The 27,381-nt window shown below is 41.0% G+C and overlaps 1 protein-coding gene across 2 annotated transcripts in view; it reads right to left on the reverse strand.

Moving 5' to 3' along the window:
- The window catches only part of TET1 (tet methylcytosine dioxygenase 1), a 44,986-nt gene that overhangs the window by 12,663 nt on the left and 4,942 nt on the right, over window positions 1–27,381 (reverse strand). For both annotated transcript variants that reach the window (XM_079312968.1, XM_079312967.1), the window contains 5 exons: window positions 16,158–18,672; window positions 15,286–15,376; window positions 14,576–14,669; window positions 2,624–2,832; window positions 1,675–1,825 (listed from right to left, as the gene is read on the reverse strand). In XM_079312968.1, coding sequence (XP_079169094.1) covers window positions 1,675–1,825; window positions 2,624–2,832; window positions 14,576–14,669; window positions 15,286–15,376; window positions 16,158–18,627 — 3,015 coding nt within the window. In that variant the 5' untranslated portion in view covers window positions 18,628–18,672. The remainder of the gene's footprint in view (window positions 1–1,674; window positions 1,826–2,623; window positions 2,833–14,575; window positions 14,670–15,285; window positions 15,377–16,157; window positions 18,673–27,381) is intronic.

Genomic DNA, 27,381 nt, shown 5'->3' on the forward strand with positions numbered 1-27,381 from the left:
GAAATCAGCCAAGTAACAACAGAGGATACCTGCTAGGTATGCTAGGTCAAAGGAACTCATCACACAGGAACTCATTTCTGCATCATTTCCCATACACAGTCAATAGTGAGGTATGTTGCACAAAAAAACACAGAAGTAACATCCAGAGGAGAAAAATCATGCCCCAAGCTGAGTGAGGGTGGAAGGCCAGGTCTTCTGTTAATGGGGCCGTGGCCTATGCTGAGACACCATGTGAGAAACCCCAGCAGCATTTAACTTCAGCTCTTAGGTCTTCTCCCAGGTACTTTTCTCATATTGTAGCAGAACTTTCTAACAGGACTATTTTTGTTCTTTGGAGGAGCAAAAATCAGGACTGACTTCATGGCAATAACTATTAGATTCAGAAATAATATTCCCTTCCTTAGGCTAAGCCATATAAACACAGAATTAGCTAGGTGGGCTTCTATTGTAGTGTCATATTTAAGTTCTTATTAGTAGAAACAATCCCTAAGTTCTTAAGTCTTTGCTTTTCCAGGAATATCACCAACCAACTGGGAAAGGCAGTGACAGACTCCCTAATTTTTTTTCCTCCAAGGACCAGGCTTTGAGAGACAACTTCAGCTTCAGTTTCTCAGTGTATAGTGGCAAAAAATAAGTTTGCTTCATTTTGTTATAAAAAAACTACACACTGTAAACACCAACACACATAAAGACCAGGAGACTTCACTTTTTTCAGTGGGATTTACATTATACAAGACCATATTGTATTTTTAAGTCGTTCCTAACTCAGTTTTATCACCTGTAAATGGTTTCCACCAGGTTTTCTGAACCACATTGAAAGTAATGTATTCTTAGTTATCCATCCTACCAGGAGGGTATCTATCCTAGGAACCATTCTTTCCTCAGTGTATTACATCCTTAACCTCATCTCGCTCAGCATCAGAAATCTGCAGAGAAAATGCATGCACAGAATGCTCCATGCACAGCATTATACAGGGGGAGAACCTAAACACACAGGGAGTGACAAAGAAGGAATGGGATCCCTAAAATGAAAGAATGCTCAATAAATACAGGAAGTTTATATAACAAATTCCTCTTTTTTTTGAGGTTTCTTACTCCACATAATCCATCACTGTTTTCTGTGCTGCCTCACCTTTATGGCATCACTAACACCCATAAGGAGCAATTATGGTGTCATTTCACTGCATTGCATTTAGTGTATTCAATCCTTCAAAACTATTTCAAAAACACACTGTCCACAGAAAAAAAACAGTTTATTCTTGGAGACAGAGAGGAGCCCGGGCTGCCAGCTGGTCCTACAGCAGTGGGAAAGCAGTGCAGCCCCAAGGTACAGCATTTCCTGTGCCAAGGCAAAAGGCCTGAAACCCTGAGCTACAGGCATGGCCCTTTACTTACAAAGAATTCAACTGTCAGAGAGGCTTACACAGTGAGCTAAACATGCATGCAGAAAAGCATTAAGAATAATTTTATGGTATATAAACATATATAAACATTATTCCACTGAATGAAATCTCAGTGTCATTTATTCTAAATACTACAGTTACAAAAACTTTGCTGGTTGTGAGTCAGTGGTAAGTTATGCACACGTGGGAGAGAGAAGGGGTGGAGAACATCTAGATCTAAAAATCATCAGAAAAGGCATTTTGAGAAAAAAAAAAGATAAATAAATCTTACTTGTTTAGGGTCATCAGTGAGAAGCCTAAATTTCCTGGGGTTTTTGCTCCTGGCAAACTTACAGCCATTGAAATACATACTCCATGAACAGCCAAATGAGAATGATGCTCCACAAGTTTCTGGGTCAAGTCCTTGACATGCACATGTACGACTACAAAAGGAAGTAAAGACACATCAGGTCAGCGGGCAACACAGCTCTTGTGTCTGGAATTTTTTTAGGTCAGTGTTACTTTGTTATTTCTTCTATAATACAGAGCATAACAAAGGAATTTGTGAAATTCATGGCTTGAGCAGGTATTTTCTCTATCAAGAAAATACTCATGTGTCGAGGGCTGACTTTCCTCCACAAAGACAGTCTCAACTTCCCAACACCCAATTTTGGGATAGAAATATAAACACTCAGGTATAGCTATATAAATACTCCATGCATTAATTCTGACTTCTGCAGTTGGATAACATCTTCAACCAGGAAAAGAGCCTTGCTACTTAAGGTTACCCCAAATCCAACAGTTCTTGTGTTACATGCAGCAAAACCATTAACTCCAAATTGATTTGACTTTCTGAGTAGACCCTTTAAGAAAACAAGCATTGGATTCAGGTCTCTCAGAGTCTGTTACATGCACACAGGCAGCACTGCAGCTGCAACGTTCTCTAATCAATTAAACTAAATTCCTCAGAGGCACAGAGAGGAAGATCCTAGCTCTGAGTGTTCAACCTCAGGTCTAGTCACAAGTGCCTTTATTGGCAGCTCTGGCAGCCCTGCTGTGTGCCCAGGGCACGCTGGTGGTGTTTGGCAGCGGGCACAGAGGCAGAGCAGCTCATCACCCTTGCCCTGGCAGGCACACCCAGTGGCACCGGGAGCCTTGTGTGCAGGAAGGGCGGGCAGGAGGGTGGCACTGAGCAGGAGTGGAAGCAGGGTTGAGGCGCTCCCTGCCAGCACGGGACTCACTCTTCGTTGAGGGCGCAGCGCCGGCCCGTGGGACAGCCGTACTTGCGCAGGCTCTGGGTCAGCTCCTTGTACAGCGTGTCGGCCAGCAGCAGCGGGATCCCCTCCCAGGCCAGGATCAGGATCACGATCACGGCCGTCTGGCAGTGGTGCCCCGCGCGCTGCCGCACCAGGCACAGCAGCTTCTCCTCGTCGCTGCTCCTCCGGATCACCTGCAAGAACCACTGGGTCAGCCTTTGCTAAGCACAGGCACCACCTGATGAGCTGCCCTCCTCCGGGACAAGGAGGGCCTGCAAAGGCAAGAAATGCTGCCCAGAGTGTCCAGTGTAAGCAGGGTCAGCATCACACACTTATCTCTGGTGTCAAACATGATTTTGTGTTGCTTTTTTCCCCTGCAGTAGAAATAGCAGTACGTTTTATAGAAGGAGTAATGTTTTAGGTTGTCCTAGGTTACAATGTCAAGATGTGCCCAAAAGTCTGTGTTCTATCACCATCTGTTAAAAACCAGGTGGGGCAGTGATTCTTATCTTTTCCAGACCCATCCTTTTTCCAGGGAGGTATCTCCTGTTAATGGGCCATTGAGTCCCAGTGCATGACTGATAAAATTACATCATCCCACTGGGAGATGCTCCAGCCAGGGGGAGGAGCCAAGCCTTTCCCACCTAGATAAAAACTAAGACTTGGAGCACCAAAGCAACCCTTACCCACTGGTTTCCAGAGGACAAGAGCTACCAGTCCTTCCTGCAGGATCACTACTTCAACAAGACCACTTCATCTGGACCTGCTACCACCACTCCAGCTAGCAGAGTGTCAGGTTGTATTCTGACTCTGTCCGTGGCTTTCTTTTCTACTATTGCACGGATTTTATTTTTTTATTTCTTCCTATTAAACTGTATTTCTGACTTGGAGTTTCTCACTGGTTTTGCTTTCAAACCAGTACATAGGTGTTGTACACAAACAATAAAGAAGATGCATTACAAGGAAAATAACCTCTAGAAGGACAACAGATCCCCTGAGCACCTAATACTACCTTGAAAACATGACAGAAAACGTACTGTGAAACACTCCAAAAGGCAGGTATGTAAAAAAACACTCCCAAAACACACACAGGCCATGTGTTAGGGCAGCTACCAGCACTACAGATCAGTATCTAAGATGGGACCCATCTTGCAAAGAAAAATTAGAAGAAAATGATGAAACAGACTGTGCTCTTAGTGAGGGAAGGAAAGGGATTTTTCAGAACACATTCCTAGACTACCTATATTAAAGTTCTTAAAGTGCTGGAACTTTTACTAACCTGTATGATACAGAGAGCAACCTTATTCCTCACACACAGACTAACCAGTATGGAACAGTACAATACACCACTAAAAAATAGGAGAAAATTATAGTCCTATTTAGGACTATATTTATACTATATTTAGTGTATAGCATATATTATTATATTATATTTATTATTATGATATCATATTTATTATTATTATATTTATACTATATTAGTGCATATTTAGGTTTTTGCCACAATCTGAAACAGAGTTGCATTTAAGACCACAAAAAATGCATTAAAGCTAGGTAATACTAGAACATAGTCTTTGAAAACAGGTTTATTTATTCATCTAATGTGTTTCAGCCAGCACAGCCTGCACAAAGCCTCCAGCACAGGTATAAACTTTGCAGTGAGAAGCTTCAAACATGACAGGCAGTAGAGGCTCCATCCTCCTCAGCCCTGGCATGCACAGAATGGGGACCCATGTGGCTCTTGCTGTATGTGATAGCAGTTCACTCACTCTCAGTATCTCCAAACAGCTGAGCATTCAGGCTGATTCTCTACTGCACTGACGTCAAATTTGCTTTGCTGCCAGATGTGCAGCTGTCATTCATATGTGACCCCCTAGCCTGATCACCTCTGAATATCTAAGTCATTTGGTCTCATTAAATCAGGGACCAAAGCACACTTAAAATTCATCTGCAAATGAAAAGGTCTGCAACAGATGAACAGTTGGAGAGAGAGCATCTGTGCAGGCTGAGCAGGAAGCAGCTTAAAATTTAATTGTGTCTGGAGATAAAGAACAGCCTTTCTGAAGTTAATCATATACTATGGCAATCAGCCTTAAGCTTAATAAGAATACAAGTAAATGCCTCTCACAGACCATTCCTCAAAAGGAACCTTTTTTGTGACTCCCCAACAGTTCAGTATGTTTTATAAAGAGAAAAAAATAATCCAACTCATTTACATTTAGGTGAGGTTTACAGAAATCTGTTATGGCTGATAGACAACACAGGTTACTCATGTCAGTGTGAGTTTTACATTCTGGAGGTAGTACAGTTTTTTCAAGCCAGAACAACTTAATTTTGTTACTCAGAGTGAAATGATGCTTTTACTTTTCTAATTTTTTAAAAAATTTATCTCTAGGCTGTAACTTCAATAGCACAGTCTGGTCCTGCACAACATCAGGTTGCCCTTTTTAAGTTCTCTTATAGCTCTAAAGTAGAAACAGAGCCCAAGAAAAATGACAAGTGAACACAAAGAAAATTTATAATTTCCTTTAAACCAAGACCACACTTTCCTGGAGTTCAATGCAGCTGGAATTTGCTTCATTATATATCTAGCAGAGAATCCAATACTCTTACAGACCCCAAAACATTTTGGAGTCTGTCAGGTTTGAGGCTACAAAGGCAGCGCAGGGATTGATGAGCTGTATGAATTTCATTTCTGCGCTCGGGTTACACCGTGTGCTCACCCAACTCCCCAGCCAGAGCGCTCCCACCCTCTGCTCCCAGAGCCCAGGCACTTCTCCCACCTGTCAGAGGCTCAGAAGAGCCCATTCTGCACCAGAGCAGAGCCACACCAGGGACAGAGCAGCCAGAGCTGGAGCTGCTTTCTCATAGAACTGAGGATTCCCTCCAGGCGCTACCCCGACATTCCCACACATTTAATAAACTCTGAGAATCTCTCTTGTGCAACAATAATGAACCTGCAGCAATGCCACACTCAATGTACAGAAATGCAGTTTTGAGCAGGCCAACCAAATTCTGGAGTGTTTCCTCAGACTGGGAACAATGCAGAAATCAGCTGGCAAAACCTTGTGTCCAAAGATTTTTGGTATTACTCATGATTTCTGTGATGCAGTTAACAACAGCGATAAAGTAAACAATTGAAGACTTGAGTTTGTTTAATTTTGGTCCCTAATGCATTTAAAAGGCATGAGAAAGTAATCATTTGTTAAGGGGGAGGAACTCAAAAGCTAGGTTTTCAGAATGGGAAAATAAAAATCTTTCTCCTGCAATTGCTTTTCCACACAAGCTAACCACGACTGACTGACTCACACTGAAAAAATAACATAATCAACAAAACAGACTTGTAACAAGCTTGTGAAGCGTTATGTAACATTTAAATGCAACAAGCAATTAGCACCCGCCTCAAGTTGCCCCAAGGAAGGTTTAGATTGGATTTTAGGAACAATTTCTTCACAGAAGGGACTGTCAAGCCTTGGCACAGGCTGCCCAGGGCAGTGAGGGAGTCCCCAGCCCAGAGGAATTGAAAAGACATACAGATGTGGTGTTTAGGGATGTGGTTTAGTGGTGGACTTGGCAGTGCTGAGTTAATGATGGCACTCAGTGATCCTAGAGGGCTTTTCCAGCCTAAATTCTTTGATGTCATGGTCAGCTTGGAAGCATGCAGGGCCAGATCACCCCTGAGATCATTTCAGCAAGCACTTGATGTCATCAGCGCTAAGTATCCATCAAGACGCCCACATTAAAAATCAATCATCTGTTTCAGCTGCAACACAGAACTTCAGGAAAGAACAAAACCTAACAAACTTCTCCACAAAGCTCAGCTGATACCACTGGTCCTGCTCTGCACTCATGAAGTGACAGCTGCCCACTGCCTCACCTGTGCAAACACCACCACGGCTGGGACAAAAGGAAACACTCACATGGCACACAGCCCCTTCCACAGAGCTTCCTTGGAGCACTCACACACTGGACACACAGCACCATTACTATCATCCTTGCAGCTTGCTAATTTGGGCAGGATGCTCAGTATTTTGACCTTTTTTAGCCCCAGTTTTCTCCATCCCCGTGGTGCTGTAGTTGTGCACCCACCACTACCACATTCTGCATTCCTACAGCTATCCAGGTGTCCTTGTTGATGTGCACATCCAAAGAAAGGCAGCAATTCCAGTAATTAATTTTAACAGCTAGCCCAGATAGTCTCAAAGAGCAGAACCTGAGAATATGAGCAATGCTTCAAGGTGAGCCACAGCCAACTCTGACACAAACACAATCAACAGCTCTTATGGCAATGCACCATAGCTACACCTGCTTCTACAGCCACAAAGGTCTAGGCTCACCCAATTTTCTTGCCAGAAAGCATGAGCCAAAAACTACAGCATGTTTATTGAAGAGGTGCCTTATAAAGCAGAATTTGCTCCAGCAATTTAGCAACAAGTTAAGGGATAAACAAGAGAAGTTAAGATTTTTCACACCTTGGCATGAAAAGACAGTGAAGAGACAGAAAAGGATTTTAAAAATTGAAGAGTACAAGAACGAGGTCAGAGCAGCACTGTCCTGTCCAGCCTTACCCTGACCCTGAGTATGACCAACAGCAGCTGCCTATGGAGGAGCAGCAAAAAAGGCACTGGGATGTGCAGATGGCTCTCAGGGAAGCCAGACACCTTCCAGCCACCCACCAGCAGCTCAGGGGATGTGCTCTCTCTCTCAGCTTTTCAAGGATTTGCCTTTTCTGCATGTCTCCATTCCCTTTTAAATCTATGCAGCAATCTACCACCAGCTACACGACCAGGAAGATTTAATTACAGATTTAATTACAGATTATGTGAAAGAAAAAGCCATTGCCTTTCCTTCCTGCAGAGCTCACTCCCTGCCAGTGCCCTCCAGTTTCAATCCAGGATGAGACTGGGCAGGGCATTGCTGTTCAGCTCTCCATGCCACTGGAGATTTGAGAGAGCCCTGCTTTCTTTCTCCTCCCCTTCCCTCTCTGCCAGGCTGGCTAGTCTGCACCTGCCTTTGCCAGTTCTGTGCTTTCTGGAGATGGGGGACCAGACCCTGCCAGCCTGAGGGGCAGCACACTTGCTCACAGAGGCAGAACTGTGCTCCATGATTTCTTTGTTCCACCCAGTAACTCTCACCAGTTTTTTTGCTGTTTCCATCACAGCTGAACAAACTTATGTCTGGCCCTTATCTTGAGCACAAACAGCCCAGTATCCATCACTATGTATAAGAAACCACAACTCTGCTTTTTGTGGGACTTTATCAACTAAAATTTAGCTATTATTTTAATGGCCATTTGTTCTGACTGCAAGTCCTTCCTCCTCTTCATGATGCCTGTCCCTCCATTATCCCAAACAACTTTTTATCATCAGCACTTTGGCTCCTGTCTCCCACTTCTTTTCCAAACAATTTCTGAATGGTTTGCAATGAACAGTATCAGTAAAGTTACACTATCAATAAAACCTGCTTCAGCTGTCCAAATGCTTGAGTTCTACTTCCTTGGCAGGAGCTCTTGAACAAGGAATAAGTACACTGTGAATAAAAATGTCCTGAGACATAAGCCAGCCTATCTAAATTAGCACGTACACGACTTATGAAAGTAGCTAAGAGTCAGCCTGCAGAAGCTCAGAGCACCAGATGCTGAATTACCACATGGATGAGAAATTACTTTCCAATTACCATCACCAGAAGAGTTGTGTTAACTTGAACATGATGGAAACCAGACACTGCTAGCAAAGAACACAAAATTTTAACTGTGTTAAATACACTCCTGTAAATTACTGGATAAACCTTCCCCTAAATAACAGAACCAGCAGAAAGGTCCTTTTCAGGTTTTTTTCACCTCCATGTGGCTCCACTGCAGCGTTCCCTCCAGCCCATTCTGAATTTCTCCAGTAAAATAAACTATGTCTCCTTTGCAGGGTACCAGTAATTGAGTTGAAAGTGAGAACATATTTAACCGTTCCCTGTAATTTCCTGAAATTGGAAACTCATTTACAACACTGTGGCTCCAAGTTTTCTATCTGCAGATTTTGCCTCTGTACAGAGTCTGTATGGAGATCCCTCAACACAGAACAAGACTCTGCTAAGTTACAATTCTTGAATAATCCACCAGTGCAAGGTGCTGTCCAAACTTGCTGCTGTGACAGACAGCATGGACCAGCTTGTCACAGAAGTGAGCCTGCCCTCTTTTATCCTAACTGCCCCTTACACACACTAAATCACATTAAAACTCTTTTCTTATTGGAAAATGTTACATCCTTTTATTCTCAGCATGTCTAAGAGATACTAAAATGGAAATAAGTTCCACTTTGCTGAATTCTCTTCTTGGTGCTAGCACACTACATCAAAGGAGTTAGCTCTGAACAGCTGCTGTCACTCCAATCCTGTCAAGTTCCTTAGCCATTTCTGCAGGAGTATCACTGATGTGCAATATCTGCAGTTATCTGCAAGCACTCCTGCACTTGCTCCTGGCACCAGTGCTGCAGTGGTTACAGATGAGCAGATGGCAGCACATAGGCTAAGGGATTCTTCTGCAATCACGCCACCAGCACTGCAGAACTGAGGACAAAATCAGCTCCCTGTGCCTTTCCCCTCCTCTCTCCCCCAAGCTTCCCCTTCTGCCAGACTGAAGCCATGGAAAGCTGCACTGGGTTTGGGAGGGATGTTTGTTCAGAGGTCACATTGCTTTAAATAAAGTAGTGATAATACCAAAATTCTTGCTTGTTAATAACACAACCTTGTTTAACTTAACACAGCCTTTCTCCTTCATTTTTACTTCATTACTTTTACTAGAAAAACAGTTTTACTTTGGATGATGTTACAAACATTTCTGTCCTCAATAAACTCCTCTAATTCTGCATTTAGCCAACAGTGATAATAGTGCCTTCACAGCCACACACAACATCATGATGTGGCACAACACTATGGCAAGAAAGCGATGCTCTAACAAAACACTATGGAACAAATTGAACAAAACCCTCTCTATCTGCTAAAAATAATTTGCTTGAAGACTCCTATGGAGAACATCAGTTAATCTTAAAGACAGTTCAATAAATGAAATGAAAGCACCAAGTACAGTAGGCTGCTTAAAACAAAATGGAACTGCACATGCTACTTACACCTGTGTCTAGGAGACAGTCAGTCCAGCAGAATTTACTTTAAAGCCTTTTCAAAACCATTTTAAAAACTCCCCACTCATGCTCCAAATTACATGACAGCTTCACCCTCCCTTACCAAATAGCCATCACAGAGCCATCTTCCTTTAATGGATTACACATCTCTTCTAATACTAACAGTAACTGAGAGAAAGAGCCAATGCAGGAGCAACTTCTCCATTTTCTCTCTTTCTCAATTCTCACTTTCAATGACTTTCTCAACTCAAACCAAACTAGCAGATTGAAAAAAAATTATCTGCATCTATTGAAAATTTATTGTTATTAAGGCTCACTCAGCACTTCACAAATTGTAGTTTCTGGCATTTAGTTACAAATTCCTACTGGTTCAGTGATCTAGAAAATCTTGATTATAACAGTGAGCTGGGCATTGCTCTAAAAACATTATTTTTAGTGGCTAATATCAGGTTTGTGTTTGTACAGGACTGTAATGAGGATTTTTATCTGATTTTATATTTTTAATTTATTTTTTATTATTAATACAGCCTATTAATAAATAGCCAACATAAAGAAAATAAATATGTGTCAAGCTATAAATAAAAAACTCATAGAAGGCAAACAGTACACAAGGAAAAGAGTCTAAGAAACAGCTTCCAAAAGGCATAAGAGCACCACAACACTGTATTTTCAAAGAAATTAGGGCTATCACCAGGATAACAGAATCTAAAAGGACAACATATCATACAACTGCTAATAAAATCCAAAAAACCAAAATCAACCAAACAAAAACAAACACAAAAAAAAGAGAAGATAAGGCTCACATGTTCATAAACAAGAAGTCTGGAAAGATTCCCATGTCAGAAAAGCTTCATAGGGGACACTGAAGAATTTTTTTTTCTGAAGTTAACGTCCTGACAGAAGTGGTTAGAGGACAATTGTAAAAAAACCCAACAAAACAAACAAACACACACAAAACCAAACCCCTGCTCCCTGCCCCCAAAAAAGCAGGACCTTGCCAAGTTCAGATGATACCACAAAAGAAACTGAAAGATGAAACAACTGCAGTATTAAATGTGATGTGCATTGTCTTGGTTTTTAATACATTATTACCAGAGGGCCTGAGGATTCCCCAGAGGAGTCAGCTCTGCAAAAAGCCCCTGCAAGGAATCAGCTGATGCTGAGGTTTCAGCCTGGTGTCTGTGGGCAAGGCAGGGATCACCCAGGAAAGCTGATGCACAGGGAGAGCTCAAACTTCTCAAGCCATGGCTCAGTGTTTCTGTGGGTCTGGTTTTAGATAGAGATGGACTCTGAGCTGGGCATTACCATGCAGGAATGAGAATCTGGCATGATGATAGAAAGCACTATGCAAATGCCAAATCACTGCTCTGCAACAGTGAAAAAGCAAGACCAACTGCAAGGGAACAGAGCACAGGGCTGAAATCATTACTGCCAGCATTCTAACTTCCAGCATAAGGGAACTGGAAGGAAAGAGAGAAGATGGCATTTATGAAAGGCAACTGAACACAAAACCACTGCCTCCAGGCCAGGGAAGCACAAAGCTGTGAATTACTGCAAAACAAGTGAGTCTTCTGGGAGGCAACTGCCCTGCTCTTCCACCTTTGTGCTATTGATCAGCCATAGAGACACAACACTGCCAAAAAGAACCTTGGCCTGACCTGGAGGTTTTGTCATTTCTTCTCCCTTTTGCTTTTTTCCCTTCAGATCTGGAGCCTTAAAAATTGCATTGCAATTCCATATGAAGGAGAAGACAGCAATGATACCTTAGGTGATCCAAGTCAGCATGCCCTAAACCAGGAGAAGGAACCCACAGGAAATGCATTTAATCCAAAACCAGCAAGACCCAAATGTCAACCCTCTCTGAGGTCAGCACTGATGTGCCTTTGGCTTCAGTGCTGCAGGATTATGCCTACAGTGAGCAACTCATGAACCACTCACAAATTCATCAGCCCTTTCATACAAATTGAGGTAACTGTAATTTACCACCACCCAGAGCAAAAGAAAACCAAACCACAAAAACATCTGTTAGCAGCTAAAGCTCTGATCAAACAGTGGGACCAGTGAGTCCCATCACCACTGGCTGGTTCTAGGGATGCACAGTAACATGAAACCCTTCATTACCCAACAGATTCCTGAGAATGACAGGCCAGGCATTTCATACTTCAAAGTTTTCTTTTCTTTAGCATACTACAAAACAGTAGTTTTGCTGTTTGGTGCTGCATGGTGACTTGGACAAAGCAAATCCAAACAGAAAAGAAGGAAGAGTACATTTATGCTAGCAAGAGTCACAGAATGTTAAGTTATTTTCTGACAGCACACCTGTCACCTACACAGATATCCACACAATGGGAATCTGTGGAAAACTCTTTTAATTGATTTTTGACAAATGAATGAGACAACACAATTTGATGGGGAGAGGAAAATACCCCAGAGATCAGGCAATGTTGTTGCTGCCTCATGCAGTGAAAACAATTACAAGCTTATCTCCCCAGTTATTGTGGGTGTCAGCCTGATACCTACATGTAGAACAGGCACAAAGTTTCCAACCCTGGGCAGTATTTACTGAAAATGTTTAACTAACACCTGCATTCTTGTTCATATCCAGAAGGACAAAGTATCACCCTAAAATACAACACATTAAAAAAATTTAAAAGAGATGCTTAATATTAAAAGAATGACAGAGAAACAATTCTGTAAGTTTTTGGCAACCTGAAATCTAAGAAGGGAATCTGTCCCAGATGATGTTTAACACACCAGGCGTATCTTGGGAGTCACTTAAGAGAAAAAACTTTGGAAACAATCAGTATTATGGAATGCAGTCTCTAACAGAAAAAAATATGGACACAGGTATTTCAGAGAGCCTCCTTTAATTTTAAAAAGTTTCTAATAAATCAAAAAGAGAAAATAACCTAGTGGAAATACGGAAAATTAATTGGGAAAAAATAGCTCAATGTGATCAATGAAGAAGTTCCATTCTTCTATCCTGTTTGTCTCAGCAGAGCTCCATCCCTGTGCTGTCAGCAGTGAGTCTCTGGGGAGCCCTAAGGGTAAGAGCATGTCCATCTGCAGAGCAGAAATGAGTCTGCTCCAAAGGACACTGGAAATGAGTGAGTGCAAGTCCCTGTGCAGTTACACAGCTCGACTGAAACTATCAAAGAGCATAGCAAACCTTTTCCAGATGCTTTCAAACCAATCTCACCATCCATTTCTTTGCTTATAGCCAAAACCCAAATATGCCCCATAAAAGGATTCAAAGTAGCACTGCCCCATCAACCCAAAACATCATCTTACACAGGATGGAACAGTTCTGCAGGAGATGTCAGGGATTCTCTTCCCTCTCTTGCACTGAACAGTCAGACAGCAACAGCAGACTTGGAAAAACATTCTTCCTCTTTAGGTGTGAACTCACACAAAGTCACTGCTCCCTAGAACTTCAGTTAAATGAACATTAAAGCTGCATCTCTCAAACATTTTACATACAGAAAGGTGAAAATCTAACTGGAGAGCAGGTCCCCATAGTTAGCCCAGCCCTCTCCATGGGCATCCCACTACACACTCCTGTGGGACACCTCCAGCCACGCCAGACCATAAATCCTGCCATTTCTGCCTTACACAGAACACAGTATGCTGATCCTGGCAACAGAAAAATCAAGCTTAACAGTTAGTTTTAAATGCCTTCTTCTCTTTAGCTGCTTGCAACTGTTTCTTGGTAAATGGTAAAATTTTTAGTTCCTGTTCTCTGTTAAAACTCTGTTTTACTTAGCTGAAACACTGAGCAAAATTCCATTTCCATTCTTTTTGGGTCAGTTATTTATGAAATTAGTTTTAAATTCTTTTTTCTTGGATACTGGATTTGTTATTAAATATTATCTGAAGCATAAGCACATATGTGATTCCCTTCTGAAAAACAGTTTATGTATTGAATATAAAAACCACATTTTGACTGTTCCAAGCTCAAGCAGTAAATGTTTAACATGCAAATTCACTCACATACAATATGCAATAACCTTATTTTTGGCAGGTAGTTACAAACACTACCCTACCAACTGTACAGTTACCTTCACAGTTTTTTCAATCAAGTCTGAAATTCCTAAATACAGCAATACATTTTTTTTTCTTTTAACAACTAAGTTCTTTTATTATTTTCCAAAACTCAGTTTACAAGATTTTCAGTCTACTTTTTACCTCCCTCAGTGGTTTCAGCAAAGATTAAGGACAATCAATTCTTTCCAAGCTCTCTCCTGGAGCCTGTGTCTGTTACCTCATTTCCTGGCTTCTATGAAGCGAGACAAGACTTTGGTGAAAAGTATCATCATAACATTTACATTTTCAAATACTGACTTCAGTTTCTCAAAAATAGTAATGAACTCCTTGGCATATGAGACCAAAATTCCTCCATCACTCTCTTTTCTTCAAGTGGTCATGCAATTGAGAAGGGTTTTTAAAAATGTTCCTGGATAGTTTTCCAACTCCCCCAAGCAACCACCTCTTCTTTTCTCTCTTTCACAATTCCCAATGACATGTTTCACAAAACACTCCATACTTTCAGACCCAGTCAGGGTATTTCTACCCTTGTTCATCTCTGCTAGCTCAGTTAAGCCTCTCCCTTTCACACTCACTCAAACCACACCTTAAATTTAAACAAAAAAGGTAACAAAATTGTTTTCCTCAGCTTCATCATTCAGGCAGACTTTCCAATCAATTAAAATCAGATCTTCATTAAAGACCAGATAAGATTTGAAGTCAAGGACTGTGCATCATTTGAAGCCACACAAAACAACCTTATTGATTTAATATAAAAACTTACCCACTTGGCAATTGGACACCCCTGAGAGCTTTTTCCTTCCTTTCCTGTATAAACCACTACCTCTATTCTTACAGCGCTTCCTTTTGCTCCATACCTGCATTACAAAAAGTTCATGAGTAAAACAAACTACTGTAGACCATTTTGAAAGAAGAAACATTTTAAATAAAAGATCAATGCATTTATTTTTACTGAGCACAGAAGAAAAATAAGGCAAAGAAAAAAACATTTAATTTAAAATCCTACTTGCAAGAGTGGTTTTTGGCATCTCTCTTCTGATAAACTGTCACTTACAAAATGTTATCTGGGTAAGGAAATGTTATCTGCGTACAAATCCTAGTGCAATCAGTCACTAATACCACCTTTTTCTTTCCAGTTTGCCACAGCTTCTCCACAGGCAGGACACCAAAAAAACCTGATTCTGCCAGCTGCTGATCTCTGTCATTCCTATTGACTTCAAGGGCACCTCAGAACACACTGCACTTCAACTCCACCCTGAGGTTGCAAGGGCTCAGAAAAGACAATCGAGTTTGGACCTGAAGTGCTCATGCTCACCTCATGCATATTTGAACAAGAAAACACTTTACAAATGAGTACTGACAAAGGTTCAGCAAAACAAAGCTAAACACAGCACTCCATTTCTCAGAGCTCCACTACTTCCCTGTTTAGACAGTCAAAAACACAATGAGCATTAAAAGCTGGATTTTCCTCACCTGTTCTCCATAATTTCTCTCACAGCAGCAACGCTTGGTCCTGTCCCAAGGTGTGTGTAATAGGGACCTTCATCTTTTTCTATAATTTGCTCTGTAAGCAGGTAAAGAAAACTATGTTGGCACATCCAAAATTTATATACCCCATTAAAAGTGAACTTCGAAACAGTTTATAAAAATGCCTTCCAAATTAAATTAGAACACAAAGTTTGACCCTGAAATATCATAAATATAATAAAGAATATGACAGGTTTTTTTCTTTAGACACTTTGAAATTATTTCATGCTTATTTCCTCTGATGATTCTGCTAGCATTTTTTAAATTTTACAAAGTAAGACCTTAATTATTTTGCATTCTTTAAAACTTTTATCAGAGGAGCTGGCATGTATTGACCAAGTAAAATTCCCAATATCCTTGTTGGTAGGAACATTATTAATTCATTTTTGGCAAAGGGGAATCGAGGACAATAAAATAAATTCACTGATAGTTAATTTCTGTTCTACAGAACAGAAAACATAACGCAGGCCTCTTAACAAGCACTCTGTTGGCTCAGAACATGAAAGCCAAGGTGAAACCATCTGCCTGCAGATGATTTGTTGTGAGGCTCTGACATCCCTTTCCTCCAGATTTGAACTGAAGAAGGATTTAATCCTGCCAGCTGTGGTACAAAAAATTCTCAATTCTGCTCTGCTCTGCAGGCCCAAAGAACACCAAGCAAAAGTTACAAAGAGGGGAAAGAATTTCCTCCTGTCTTCTAATGGTGAAACACTGATTCTTGTGCAACAGCTATCACATACACTTCCTCACTTTAAAGGAAGCAACATGAGCACACCTCCAATTGAAATGTACAGGCAAAAGTCAGCAAAATCACTTACCAACACAGTCACAAGTTGGCAATTCAGATTGTCCTTTTTTGGTAGGTGTGTCTATTAAATTTTTTGTAGGGGTATCAAGAAACTTCATAGGTGATTCAAGGAAACTGCTGAGCGTGTTTTTTGCAGGGGAACACCCTGAGTCGCCTGTGCTCTGGGCGTGGTCAGTACCCAAACTGGTTGATGTCAGACTGGTCACCTCACCCACACACTCCACATTCCTGAGAGCTCCAGCAGAACCTGGTACCTGGGCCCCAGCACAGGGACCAGGCAGCACCTGGGACTTCACATCTACCTGCTGCACACAGGCTTTGTTTTCACTACACGTTTCGTTAGCTCTCAGGTTAGATTGCTTAACAGTTGGTGCCAAAGGATGTGCCTGACTGACATTTGCTGTTTGCTGTACCTGAGAATTACATTTTTCTGTAAACATCTGTAAGTTTTCAGTTGGTCTTTTCAACAAGGATGCTGTTTTCAGCTGTGAACCAGCCAAAGGATTACGGGAGGACAGGTCACTGTGCTGGCTATGTGCAATAACTTCATTTTTCAGTGGATCAGTGCCTAGTGGGTCACTGGAGCCTGCAGTTTTCATTTGCTCATTCACCACTTCACAGCCAAAAAACCTGTCTTTTTTTTTCTCCTGCGGTGCCTCAGGTAAACACCTGTGGAATTTTATCTGTGCTTGTGGGAGAAATAATCTAGTTTTTTCTTGTGATGCTGAAGTATTTTGACTGAGCGCTCTCTGTACTTTGGTTCTTGGAGATTTCTTTTCAGATGGAGCTGTCCTGGAGTCCTGTGGCATGGCTTGACCAAGCTTGTGCAGTTTTGATGATATCCAAATGTCCTGCAATTCACTATGCTGGCATGACAACAGCTCTAGCTGGTTTTGATTATTTTGTTGATAGCGTGCTTCTTGAGGCTTCTTTTTGTGTCTTGGTTTCCATGGCACACCATTTCCTTTCTTACTTGTTGCCTGCTTTTGCTTTAACAGTAAGGAATTATAATTATGCTTAAACAACACAGATTCTTTTTTCTGCAACACTTCTTGGTTATATTTTGGCGGCCTCTCGTGTGATATTAGATTAAGCAGTGATGCCTTTATATCATTCTTGTGTTCTGCATTTGTCTGGTTTGATTCAATCAGTGCTGCTAGTTGAGTTAGCTGTGCAGCTACATCCTCTTCATCCTGGCTGTGAATTCCTCCTTCTTTAATCACAGCATTACCTTCCAATTTCAAATCATTACAGGATGGCTTTTGCTCTAACTGGCCAGGAGCTTCCAGGTTGTTCCTTATTTGCTGGACATCACATGAAGCACTGCAATACCCTGTGAGGGTGACTGGCTCATGAGCACAACTTTTGCTGGGATCACATCCTGAACACAATGCTGCATTTGATGTTAAGTCAGATAAAGTTTTGGTATCTCTTGAGGAGAGCTGTAATTTCTGCATCTCCCCAGCTGGATTGGCAGGTTTATCACACAATTCAGACACTGAACTTTGGCCATTGTATAACACTGCCTTATTAGGGAGCTGCTTCTGGGAGGGAGCGCAGTGAGCCAAGAGCTGTTGCTCATTCTGTAAGTAAGTGTCTTTGATTTCTTGTAATGCAGAGGATGTAAAGGAGGATGAGACATCCCTTTTAAAAACATGGAGTGAGTTGGAAGTTGCTTCTCCTGTACATTCAGTACTTTCAGTTTTAGCTGGTGAAGTTGTTTCTAAAGGAGCTTCAGACAACTGTGTCAAAGCTTCAATAGCTACAACCTGCTCCAGAGTTAAATTTCTGGTTTTAATCAGGGACAAGAAAGTGGGCTGGAGTGCAGAATTCTCAGGCTGTGTCTCCACATGTGGTACTCTAAAGCCATCCTTCCCTGCCTGCAGCTCCTCCTCAGGCAGCAGAGGACAACACAAGCTTTCTTGCACATCCAAGCTGGAGCCTGTCTGCAAAACTGACTTATCAGAATACTCGGAGATGCTGCAGGTACAGTTTTCCTCTTTCATTAAAACATTCCCCTGGTTTTCTGGGTGAACACAGCCAGTGTCACTCGTCTGAGTGCTTATGTTATTCAGATTGCTACCCTCTGGCCATTGCACGTGGGAGTTGCTTGTCAAATCCGTCCTTTCCTCTGCAGACACATCTTTCAGTGAAGGAACTGCTTCTGGAGGTGAATAATGCAGGGTTTTGATGCCATTTTTGATGGTGTGCACCAAGGATTTTTTTGGCTCAGGGAAGTGACTGGGAGAGTCAGCTCTCTCACTGTGCTCAGCGTGTTTCAAGTGCCCGGTACCCGTCACAGCTCCGTGGATGTCGCCGTTGACATGGACACCAAAGGATGGCTTCTCATTGTGTGCCCATTTCTCTGCTTCTAAACCAGTCATTCTCTCCTTCTCCTTACACTGCACATTTTCAATGGGTACTGCTTGGTTTGTCTTCACCCTGTATTTTTCACCATGACCACATATACTGCATTCCATGAGTTCTGGTCTGCAGCCATTTACTGCTTTGTTTTCTAAATTTGCCTATAAAACAATAACAAAAAAACCCTTGTTGTAACAGCTGTTCAAAGCACATTAAAAATAAGAAGCTTCATATTTACAGCAATTAATCCTTATTTTGAAAGATACAAGGAATATCCTAATTAGGAACAGACATTGGAAAATAACCAAAACAGGAAGTTATAAAATGATCTGAAGGTTAAAGACTCTATCCGTATTTATAGCTATTTTTCCTCACTGTTGAGGGACAGAGGAAGAAATTGGGTAAATGTGGTGGTGAGAGACTAATGAAATGAATAGTCAGATAAAGGATGTTAACATTTCGAATTAGATGTAAGGACTCGATTTTGAATTAATTTGCATGAGCAGACATGAAAAAGGTAAAAAACTTATGTTAAGCAAGACTGAAATCCAAAGGATTGCATCACAAAGTTCAGCAGTAATTTGGCATAATTAAATTCATTTGGCTAGACCAATAAACTGGCTTAACCAATACACCACTTGGTTGGACACTAGCTAATCCTGAAAACCAGCCATTCTTGCTTCAAGTCCTTAAATAATTACAAACCCTAAGCAGAAATTAATAGAAAGCCAATTTGCATTAGCTCACTTGAAAGTTACTCTTTAAACAGCTGTTTAGCTTCTGTATTTAGATGGAAATTTCCATGTTTCTCAACAGTCTGTCATGTAAACTATCCAAACTGTATTTTAGTAAATGCTACATGTTAGTGTTTTGTTAAGTATATTCTTCATCTTCATTGATATTATACAGCTCATGTGGTTGAAGCAATGTCAAAATCTAGACAGAGTCAATATACAGGGAAGAATATATATGGGCCTTAAGATAGCATTATGGATATGAAATAAGGAGTTATGCAAAGCAAAAATAAAATTAATTAAGGCAGAAACTTATGCAAAAACAATAATTAAGGCAGGAATCAAAATTTTCTTATGCTATTCAAATTTGATTTATATTAAATTTCCTTCTAAAAATAATTTAAAATCACAGTACATAGTGCTGTTCCTTTATCTGATTGCAGCATTTAAGAGTTCTCCAGTCCCCTGTAACCTTAAGCTGTACTTAAAAGAAAACCAGGACTGCTTTTCCAATCAGGTATCAGCACCACGAGGGGCTAATTAACCCAATGCAGGCCCAGTACCTCACAGCAGTGCCCAGAAAACCCCACCCAGTATGAACCATTCAGTTAACTCAGAGATGGTTCTGTGCTCATGTCAACAAAGGGCATGGACTTCTGACAAAATTCAGGAAAATAAATGCAAAATACATTAATGATTAATTGTAACCAGCGAGATGGAATTGCCATAAACCCCCAGGGAAAACAAGCAGCTCCATCTGGAGCTCAGCAGTCACAAAGCACAAACCCAGCAATCCATAGCATGTCCTAGATGTTCTGAGAGGCACCACAACTTCTCACAGAAATGTAATATAAAAACATGTCCAGCACCTGTGCAACTAAATCAAGCCTCCAGATATTATACACAAAAAGACTCCTTAATGTCTTTTCATTACACACAGATCCTGACTAATGGTCAGTGAGCTGGAGCTCCTCTGGATCCTGGTGATTTTCAGGAAATGATTCCCAGACCCAGGGAGTCACTGAGAATTTTCTAAAGGATCCACAAAAGCTGAGAAGGCTCCACCATTCTATTGCTAGCAGAGGTAAATGCACAAATGCATCACACAGATATCTAGAAAATATTTTAAGGGTACATCACAAAAGACTAAAACCCCACAATTCTGTACCTGCACAAAAGCTGAATTTCAATTACTTTAACTTCAAAAAGAAGTAGAATTGTTGTTCTTTCTTAGGCAAAAGTACATTTAATGTCTCTACCAAACCAAAGATTCCCAACAATGTAAAATTTTTATTAAATTTTTTTTAATCAGATAATTAGGAGGCTGAGAACATATCATCAAATAGATGAAAACTAATTCCCCATCAATTGCACATTTTCAACATAACAGCACGTTCTGTATTCCATTCATCATTACAGGGATTGTTCACTACATTAAGAAAACTAGTAACTTAAGTCTGGTAATTTGGGAGCAGTAAGATGAATAGGGAATGAAGAGGCACCATCCACAATTAGCAAAGCTAAGATCTGACACAGAATTCATGGACAGCACTCAGTACAAAAGTGTCATCACAGTCCTCCCAACCAGACTGATCCTCAAAAAAAATCCTTTATCTGATCAAATACTCATTATATTCCCTAATCTGTTGGTACTGCACAGGTACAGTGCCATGTCCCTACAGAACTCCAGTGACCCCAGCAGTAAAGGTGGAATTGCTTTTAAAAAATTCTTCATAATTCATATTTTCCACTAACATTACTAGAAGCTGCCCACATGCAATGAAGAAGAAAAAAACCCAGATGAATCATATTACTGGCATGAGTTAGTTCACATTTTATTTTTCCACAAGAAGAAAAAATATTGTCATAAAATCAGATGTTACTGTTTTAATCAAACTCTGCCTTTCGAGCACTGTGTTGCTTTATCTCCTGTTACTGAACTGCAGGGGATTCTAACAGTTACCTTTTCTCTTCCCTCACAAACAGAAAAGGCCACTGCATAATCTGTTAGCATGGGAAGTTAGTATTTTCCACCACAAAGAGAAATGCAGACACACTACCAGAGTTCATTTGATTCTTCCTTTCAATCTAGGAACAATCTATCTCCAAGTCCTGAATCCGTATTTAAAAAAACCCAGAGCAAACTACAAACAAGGATACCACAACTCCAAGCAACACTGTTACCATCTACAGGAGTTAAGCAGGTAAGTCTGATCTGATGAGTACCCAAGGCTTTTACACAAATGCAATGAAAAGCTGAAGAATAAAGCAGATCAATACCAGTCATTTCCTCCCTCTAATTAAGGAGAGCTTTACTCTGCCAGGAGACACGAGCCACTAACAAATCATGCTCAAGCTTAGGCTCTGCAGCAGTTTGTGCTATTAGGACAGGAACCACAGAGCCTGCTGTGGCCATTGCTGTATTACTTAAACTTCAACCAAACACTGTCTCATATATACACACACAAGAATTCATTCTGTGAGCTAATGCTTCCAGCACACACAAACAGCCAGTTACAGGAAATCAGTTCACACTCTGCAGAGTCAGACTTACTATTAACTTCTCCTTTAACACATGATGCCACTGAGCTAATGCAGAATTCACCAATCAAAATGTAATGCTTAAGCTACCCCAAAGATATGAGCAGTGAGCAGACCATCGATTTGTGTGTCTCATTTCAAACCTCTACAGGTAGTAACAATACACACTGTACTAAAGGACTCCACCAGGATCAATTACTCTCATAAACAAGAAATAACAGATGATGCCCTGTCCAACTACTGATAAAATGGCTCTACAAGCAAGTCTTGATGAGTAACAACTAATGCCAAATTCCGTAACCAGCCCTCCCTGTAAGATTCTACTCAGGTCCCACACAAACACAGTGTCCAACAGATCAAACAATACACCCTCTGCTTGTGCCAAAACTGGCATGACCCAAAACACTGCTCTTCCAGGGTCACAACATTCCTCAGCACTAAAGGATGAGTGGGTGAGAAGCACCTGCAAGCTGCAGTGTCATGGGTAAACCTGGATCCTGCTGCAGAGTTGCAGCCACACAGACAGCCCCACGTCCCTCCAAGCTGGAATAGATCCTGAGAGATCCAAAGCCATGATATAAATGTTGTTTCAGAAAAAAAATCTTTGGGAAAGACCCCAAATGTTCTTCATCTAACATTCAAACAAAGTGTTTAGTTTTGATTGTCAGGTATCACTGCCTCACCAAGAGACAAGAAAGCACCAACCAGCTGACCAGCAGCAATTTACTCTTCTGCTTTTATTCCTGCTGTCTGCTCCCCAGGACACGCAGAAATTCAGCAGAATCGAGGTCTTGCACTGGACAGCACCAACATAGAGGGGTAAGGAGGTAAGACATGGATGGGATGGGCATCAGGGAAACAGAGCACGGGGGTGGATGAACAGCTGCTTATGGTGAGTGCTATGTAAGAAACCATGCACTGGTTAGAACAGACACATAAAAGCTGGGATGCTGTGGAAGCTATCTATAGTCACCTCCTGAACACAGCTAAGTTTTCTTCTTGGATTTTTTTTTTTTTTCATTAAAGGCAAATGCAGTAATACAACTAAGAATAAATTTCTATTTCAGACCACATGACATGTCTGACTACTGCAATAATGCATACATGCTAAAGGTTGCTGCCCAAGGCAGCAGCCTGAGCAGGGTGTCCAAGCAGGCCCTCAAAAGAGAGAAGAGCAGCAGGGGCCAGGCTGCAAGCTGGGGCATATTCCCCATCAATCTCACCACAGGCATAAAGCAGGTACCAGCACAGTGCAGAACTGTGGACATGGAGTTTCTCAGGATACCACACTCCTACACTGGCTGAGCTAAGGCACATTTTCTATAGGTCTTAATGCACAGAAACAGACTGGGGACCTCTGTCAATATAACACAGCCTGAATGGACAAGGGGCTTTGTGCAGCACTCACAGATGGTATGGAGGGACAGGACAGGACTTGGCAAAATGATGTTGACAGGTTTTACCACAGAAACTGATCCATACAGAAACACAAGAGGAACAAGAGGTTCTGCAAATATGGAGAAAGGAACCTGACCTGGGGCACGACTTTCAGGCTTTCCTGGAGGTATCCCAATCACTTCCAACCTCCCTGGGTATCAAATCACCCAGTCACCAACTTGAGCATCACAGCAGGTAGCATTTCACACTGAATCTTACTGCAGCTGAAAAGTCTGCTCTAGCCCCCAGTTGCCTTTTTTCCCCCCATATTTGTAGCCACAACAGCAAAGAACATTCTCCAAGTTCCAGCTTAGCTCTCAGTTTCCTCTCCATTTAATCTTTGCCATGCTCTTCAAACACCAGCCAACCTTCCCACGACAAAATAATCTCTTTCAAGGAGGAATTAGTGCATTGTGGCCTCAGTCTTTACACTTCTGTTCTCTTCCTTTTCTCTCCTACACCACTACCAGAGCAGAGCCCTCCTACTCACCTTGTGCAACACCTTCAGTGAGACAGCTTATAAACCACAAAGGATACACTTACTAACAAAATTAAAAATTCAGACTGCAAAGGTTACAAATGATGGCTCTGAAAGAAATGTATTTATTGGATTTCTACTTGGAAACAGGCTCTCAGTCACAAACTCAAATTTTTGTTTCCATCAACTCCTATCTCCATCTTGTAAAAGCTACAAACAGGAGCAAGAAAAACCAGAGGGTAAAGGACACCTCATTCTCCTACATCAAAGAAGTGGATTTGTTAAGAAAGACTAAACCCCAAACATTACAGTAATTTTTCTGCCACAGAAGCAAATACAAACAAGCAACTTGCCTGGTCATTTTTGTTTTCCTCAGGCTAGGGGTTTAGTTTGGTTTATACTGATCTTTTGAATTACTCAATCATTTGTCTTCAACATTGAAACCAAGCACTCAAACAGACCCTGGTAGCTCTGGAAAATATAGCACTCAATTAAGCCAGAAAAGAAAAATGATACAATCAGCAGCAATACGTACTCCCTAAGAACTTTCCCCTGATGAGCTTTAGCTCAAAACCAGAGATGAAAGAAATTCAGTCTCTGAATTTCCCCACCCTAGCAAATGTCTCTTGTGGTCTGCTCGTTTATGAAACCATTAGCCAGGGTTAAGGACATGCTGCCTGACTCTTCCCTGCAAATGCAGAATCATCACAGTGCTCACAACAGGGGCTTCAGGGAGCAAATCACAGCCATGTGGAACCTTCCTAGCAACAACCTGAAAAAGCAGTATATTAATGCTTATAAAAATAGCAAATAATTCAAAGAGCAGGCACGATGCTTCGCAAATTAAGCTGGCAAGCCAGCCAATTCATTACAGCTAAAAAGAGGTTCTGTATTTAGCAAGAGGCATGGGACTGCATTTCCAAAAGGCAGGTTTCTACCTTGGAAAGCAGTGCCTTCCAGGAGGACATTAACATGGTCAATTATCAACTGCATAGTAACTATAGAAACTCCTGGTACAACTTTATGGCTGAAAGGGTTAGTTAGATTCCTGGGTGCATAAATAACAATATAATTAGGAAAGGACTGGTTACTTTCAATCCTGCACTTGGCACTTTTGCACCTGCTAGCAGAATAAAGCATCCTGTTCTGGCATCCTCAATTCAAGCCAGACATTGATATGCTGGAGAGGGCTCCGAGGACCACAAGAATGACAAAGGATTGAAACATCTTGGAGTAAAAGCCTCAAGTTCACTCTCTACTCACTCCAATTTACCAAAGAGAAAGGAAATTGAAAAGCCACAAACTCCTGCTCAGTCTATGTGGACAAGAATGCTGATAACAGAGGGCTCCTTGTTCTAGTAGACAAAAGTATAACAAGACTCAATGACTTTAAGTTAAGGCTGGAGAAGTCTGGCCTTGAGCTATGGTGCACATTTTTGCAATGAGACAGAGAAAACAAACAATTTTTAAAAGCATCTTGTTAGGTGTTTGGATGCGCTTTTTATCCATGGCAATATTCAAATTCAATTTCGTTCAGCTATTAAAAAAAAATTATGCTTAAGCCAAATAAAAGGATACAGTCTAACACCCTCCCAGCACAAGACCAAGCATTCATAATGATCTCTCCTGTGTTTACCACATGTGAATCAAACTGAGACAAGTTCATTTCTCTTCAGGTTCAGTGCAGTAAAGATCCAAACTGCTAGGCTAACAACATAACTTTCCATAGCTCCTGTAATCTAACCAGGAAGATACTCAGCTCCTTCATGTAGAACCAGGGTTCCATGCCCTACCACCTATTGTATAACCAATCATATTATTCACAAAATTTACTACATGTTGGTAGCAGCTCTCAGAGCTGAACTGCTAAGAACACACACAACACCATTCTAGCCTGGTTTTAAAGCTGATGAGGGGCTACAAGATAAAAGAGTAACACTCTTTAGAAATAGAAAGCTTAGTGACAGGTATTTCAGAGGAGCACCTAATCCAGGTTAAAAAGAAAAAAAAAATAAATAGTCAATGCTGATCTTTTTAGGCACCAGGCTACACAGCAGCACTATTCAGGATTTTACATCTGTGTTTTGCTTACTCTCATGAAGAAAAAAAGCCTAAAAAATTGCAAATTATGTTTCCTTTTCTGTCTGAGAGCTTGCATACCTATGGTTTAAGGAAAGCTGAAGGCAGAATTTGCACTCTAAGTCCCACTTGCTCTCTACAGGAGCAGCAGCTCTCATTCCCATCCTGGAATAACAGCAACGCTGTTATGGAGCAGCACTGCAACAGTGGTGTTTGTACTGCACAATTCACACAGTGATCAGCTGTCACAAAAATGAATGCTTTGCATTTATAAACACAGAACAGTGTTTTTCTCTTAGACACAAATCCAGCAAACCCCTTATTTTAAGGAAATTAAGAGTAGAGCCCCATTTTACTATAGGGCACTGCTTAAACTAAAATGCAATACAGAGAGCACCAACAAAACACTGAGAAAGTAATTCAGTCAAGATACAAACCACTCAATTGTAAGTCAGTTTCAAAAAATCTTCATATTCTAAAAGGCTTAGTATTAAAGTTGTCAGGACAACAAGGACAGCCTTGTTGTACATAGTCTATATACTAATTTTACATAAATAGAAGGAAAGGGATTATGGTTAGTTGCTTATATGTAAATACTGTTTTCCTTTTTCTTTACATTGTTTAACTTTCATGCACACATCATTTAAAAAGAAAGCATGAATTCTTCTTACCTCCCCAATGAAATCCTGTAATTAGAAATTTATTTTAGCACTAATCAGATCTCTTGGTCTCTACAAAAGCAAAGCTCCTACTAATGTCAATGGGAAAGTTTGCTGTCAGGCTAGGCTAAATTAACTTTCCCATAATCACTAACAGTAAACAAAAAATCTTTGTATAAAACATCAGAAAAAAAGAATCACAACTGTGGAAAATATGCTGCCACTCAGGCAAATTTTGGGCTTCCCAATGCTCTTCTCCCACATTAATTGCTAAAAGCTAATAAACATGCTTAGCAATATGGTATCAGACCCTAAATGGGTAGCACCCATTTCCAGAGCATTTTTTAATACATTACTGTTAATAAATGTATGGTCAGCAGCACAGTGAGAGCAGATTACAGGAGCTGGCAGAGCCATCTCAGTTATTTCAATTCCTGCATTACATACAGCAAGTGCAAGTATTGAATAAAGTAGTGAATGCAAACAAGATGAACAAAGCAACATAGCTGCAAGAGAAGCCCTGTGTTTATTTTGCAATACTTCATTATGAACATCTAAACAATCAATATACCTACACAACTGACCATCTCCACAAGTTCATTTTCCTCCCTTTCCACAAGCTATGCTGCTTTCAATGGCTATTTTATGACATTTTTGATCAAAACCACATTGTCTAGCTTTTTCCAAGCTTCACTTTTAAATACAATAAAGTGGAAGGGCTATACCATGAGAGCCAAGATCTACAAATAAACAGTGATTCAAAACAAGCAAACCCCTTCAAAATCACTGTGATCATGAGGTGTAGCCTGGCCTTACTCAACACTTCCCAGCCTCCATGGGCCTCTGCCCCCACCAATCCCTGAGAATCCCTCACAACTCCTCTGAAACAGCAAATAAGAAGTTAAAACAGAAAACCCTGTTCCTCCCTGTTTCCTCTCCAGG

The sequence above is a fragment of the Erithacus rubecula genome (genome assembly GCF_903797595.1).
Source record: "Erithacus rubecula genome assembly, chromosome: 9".
Taxonomy (NCBI): Eukaryota; Metazoa; Chordata; class Aves; order Passeriformes; family Muscicapidae; genus Erithacus; species Erithacus rubecula.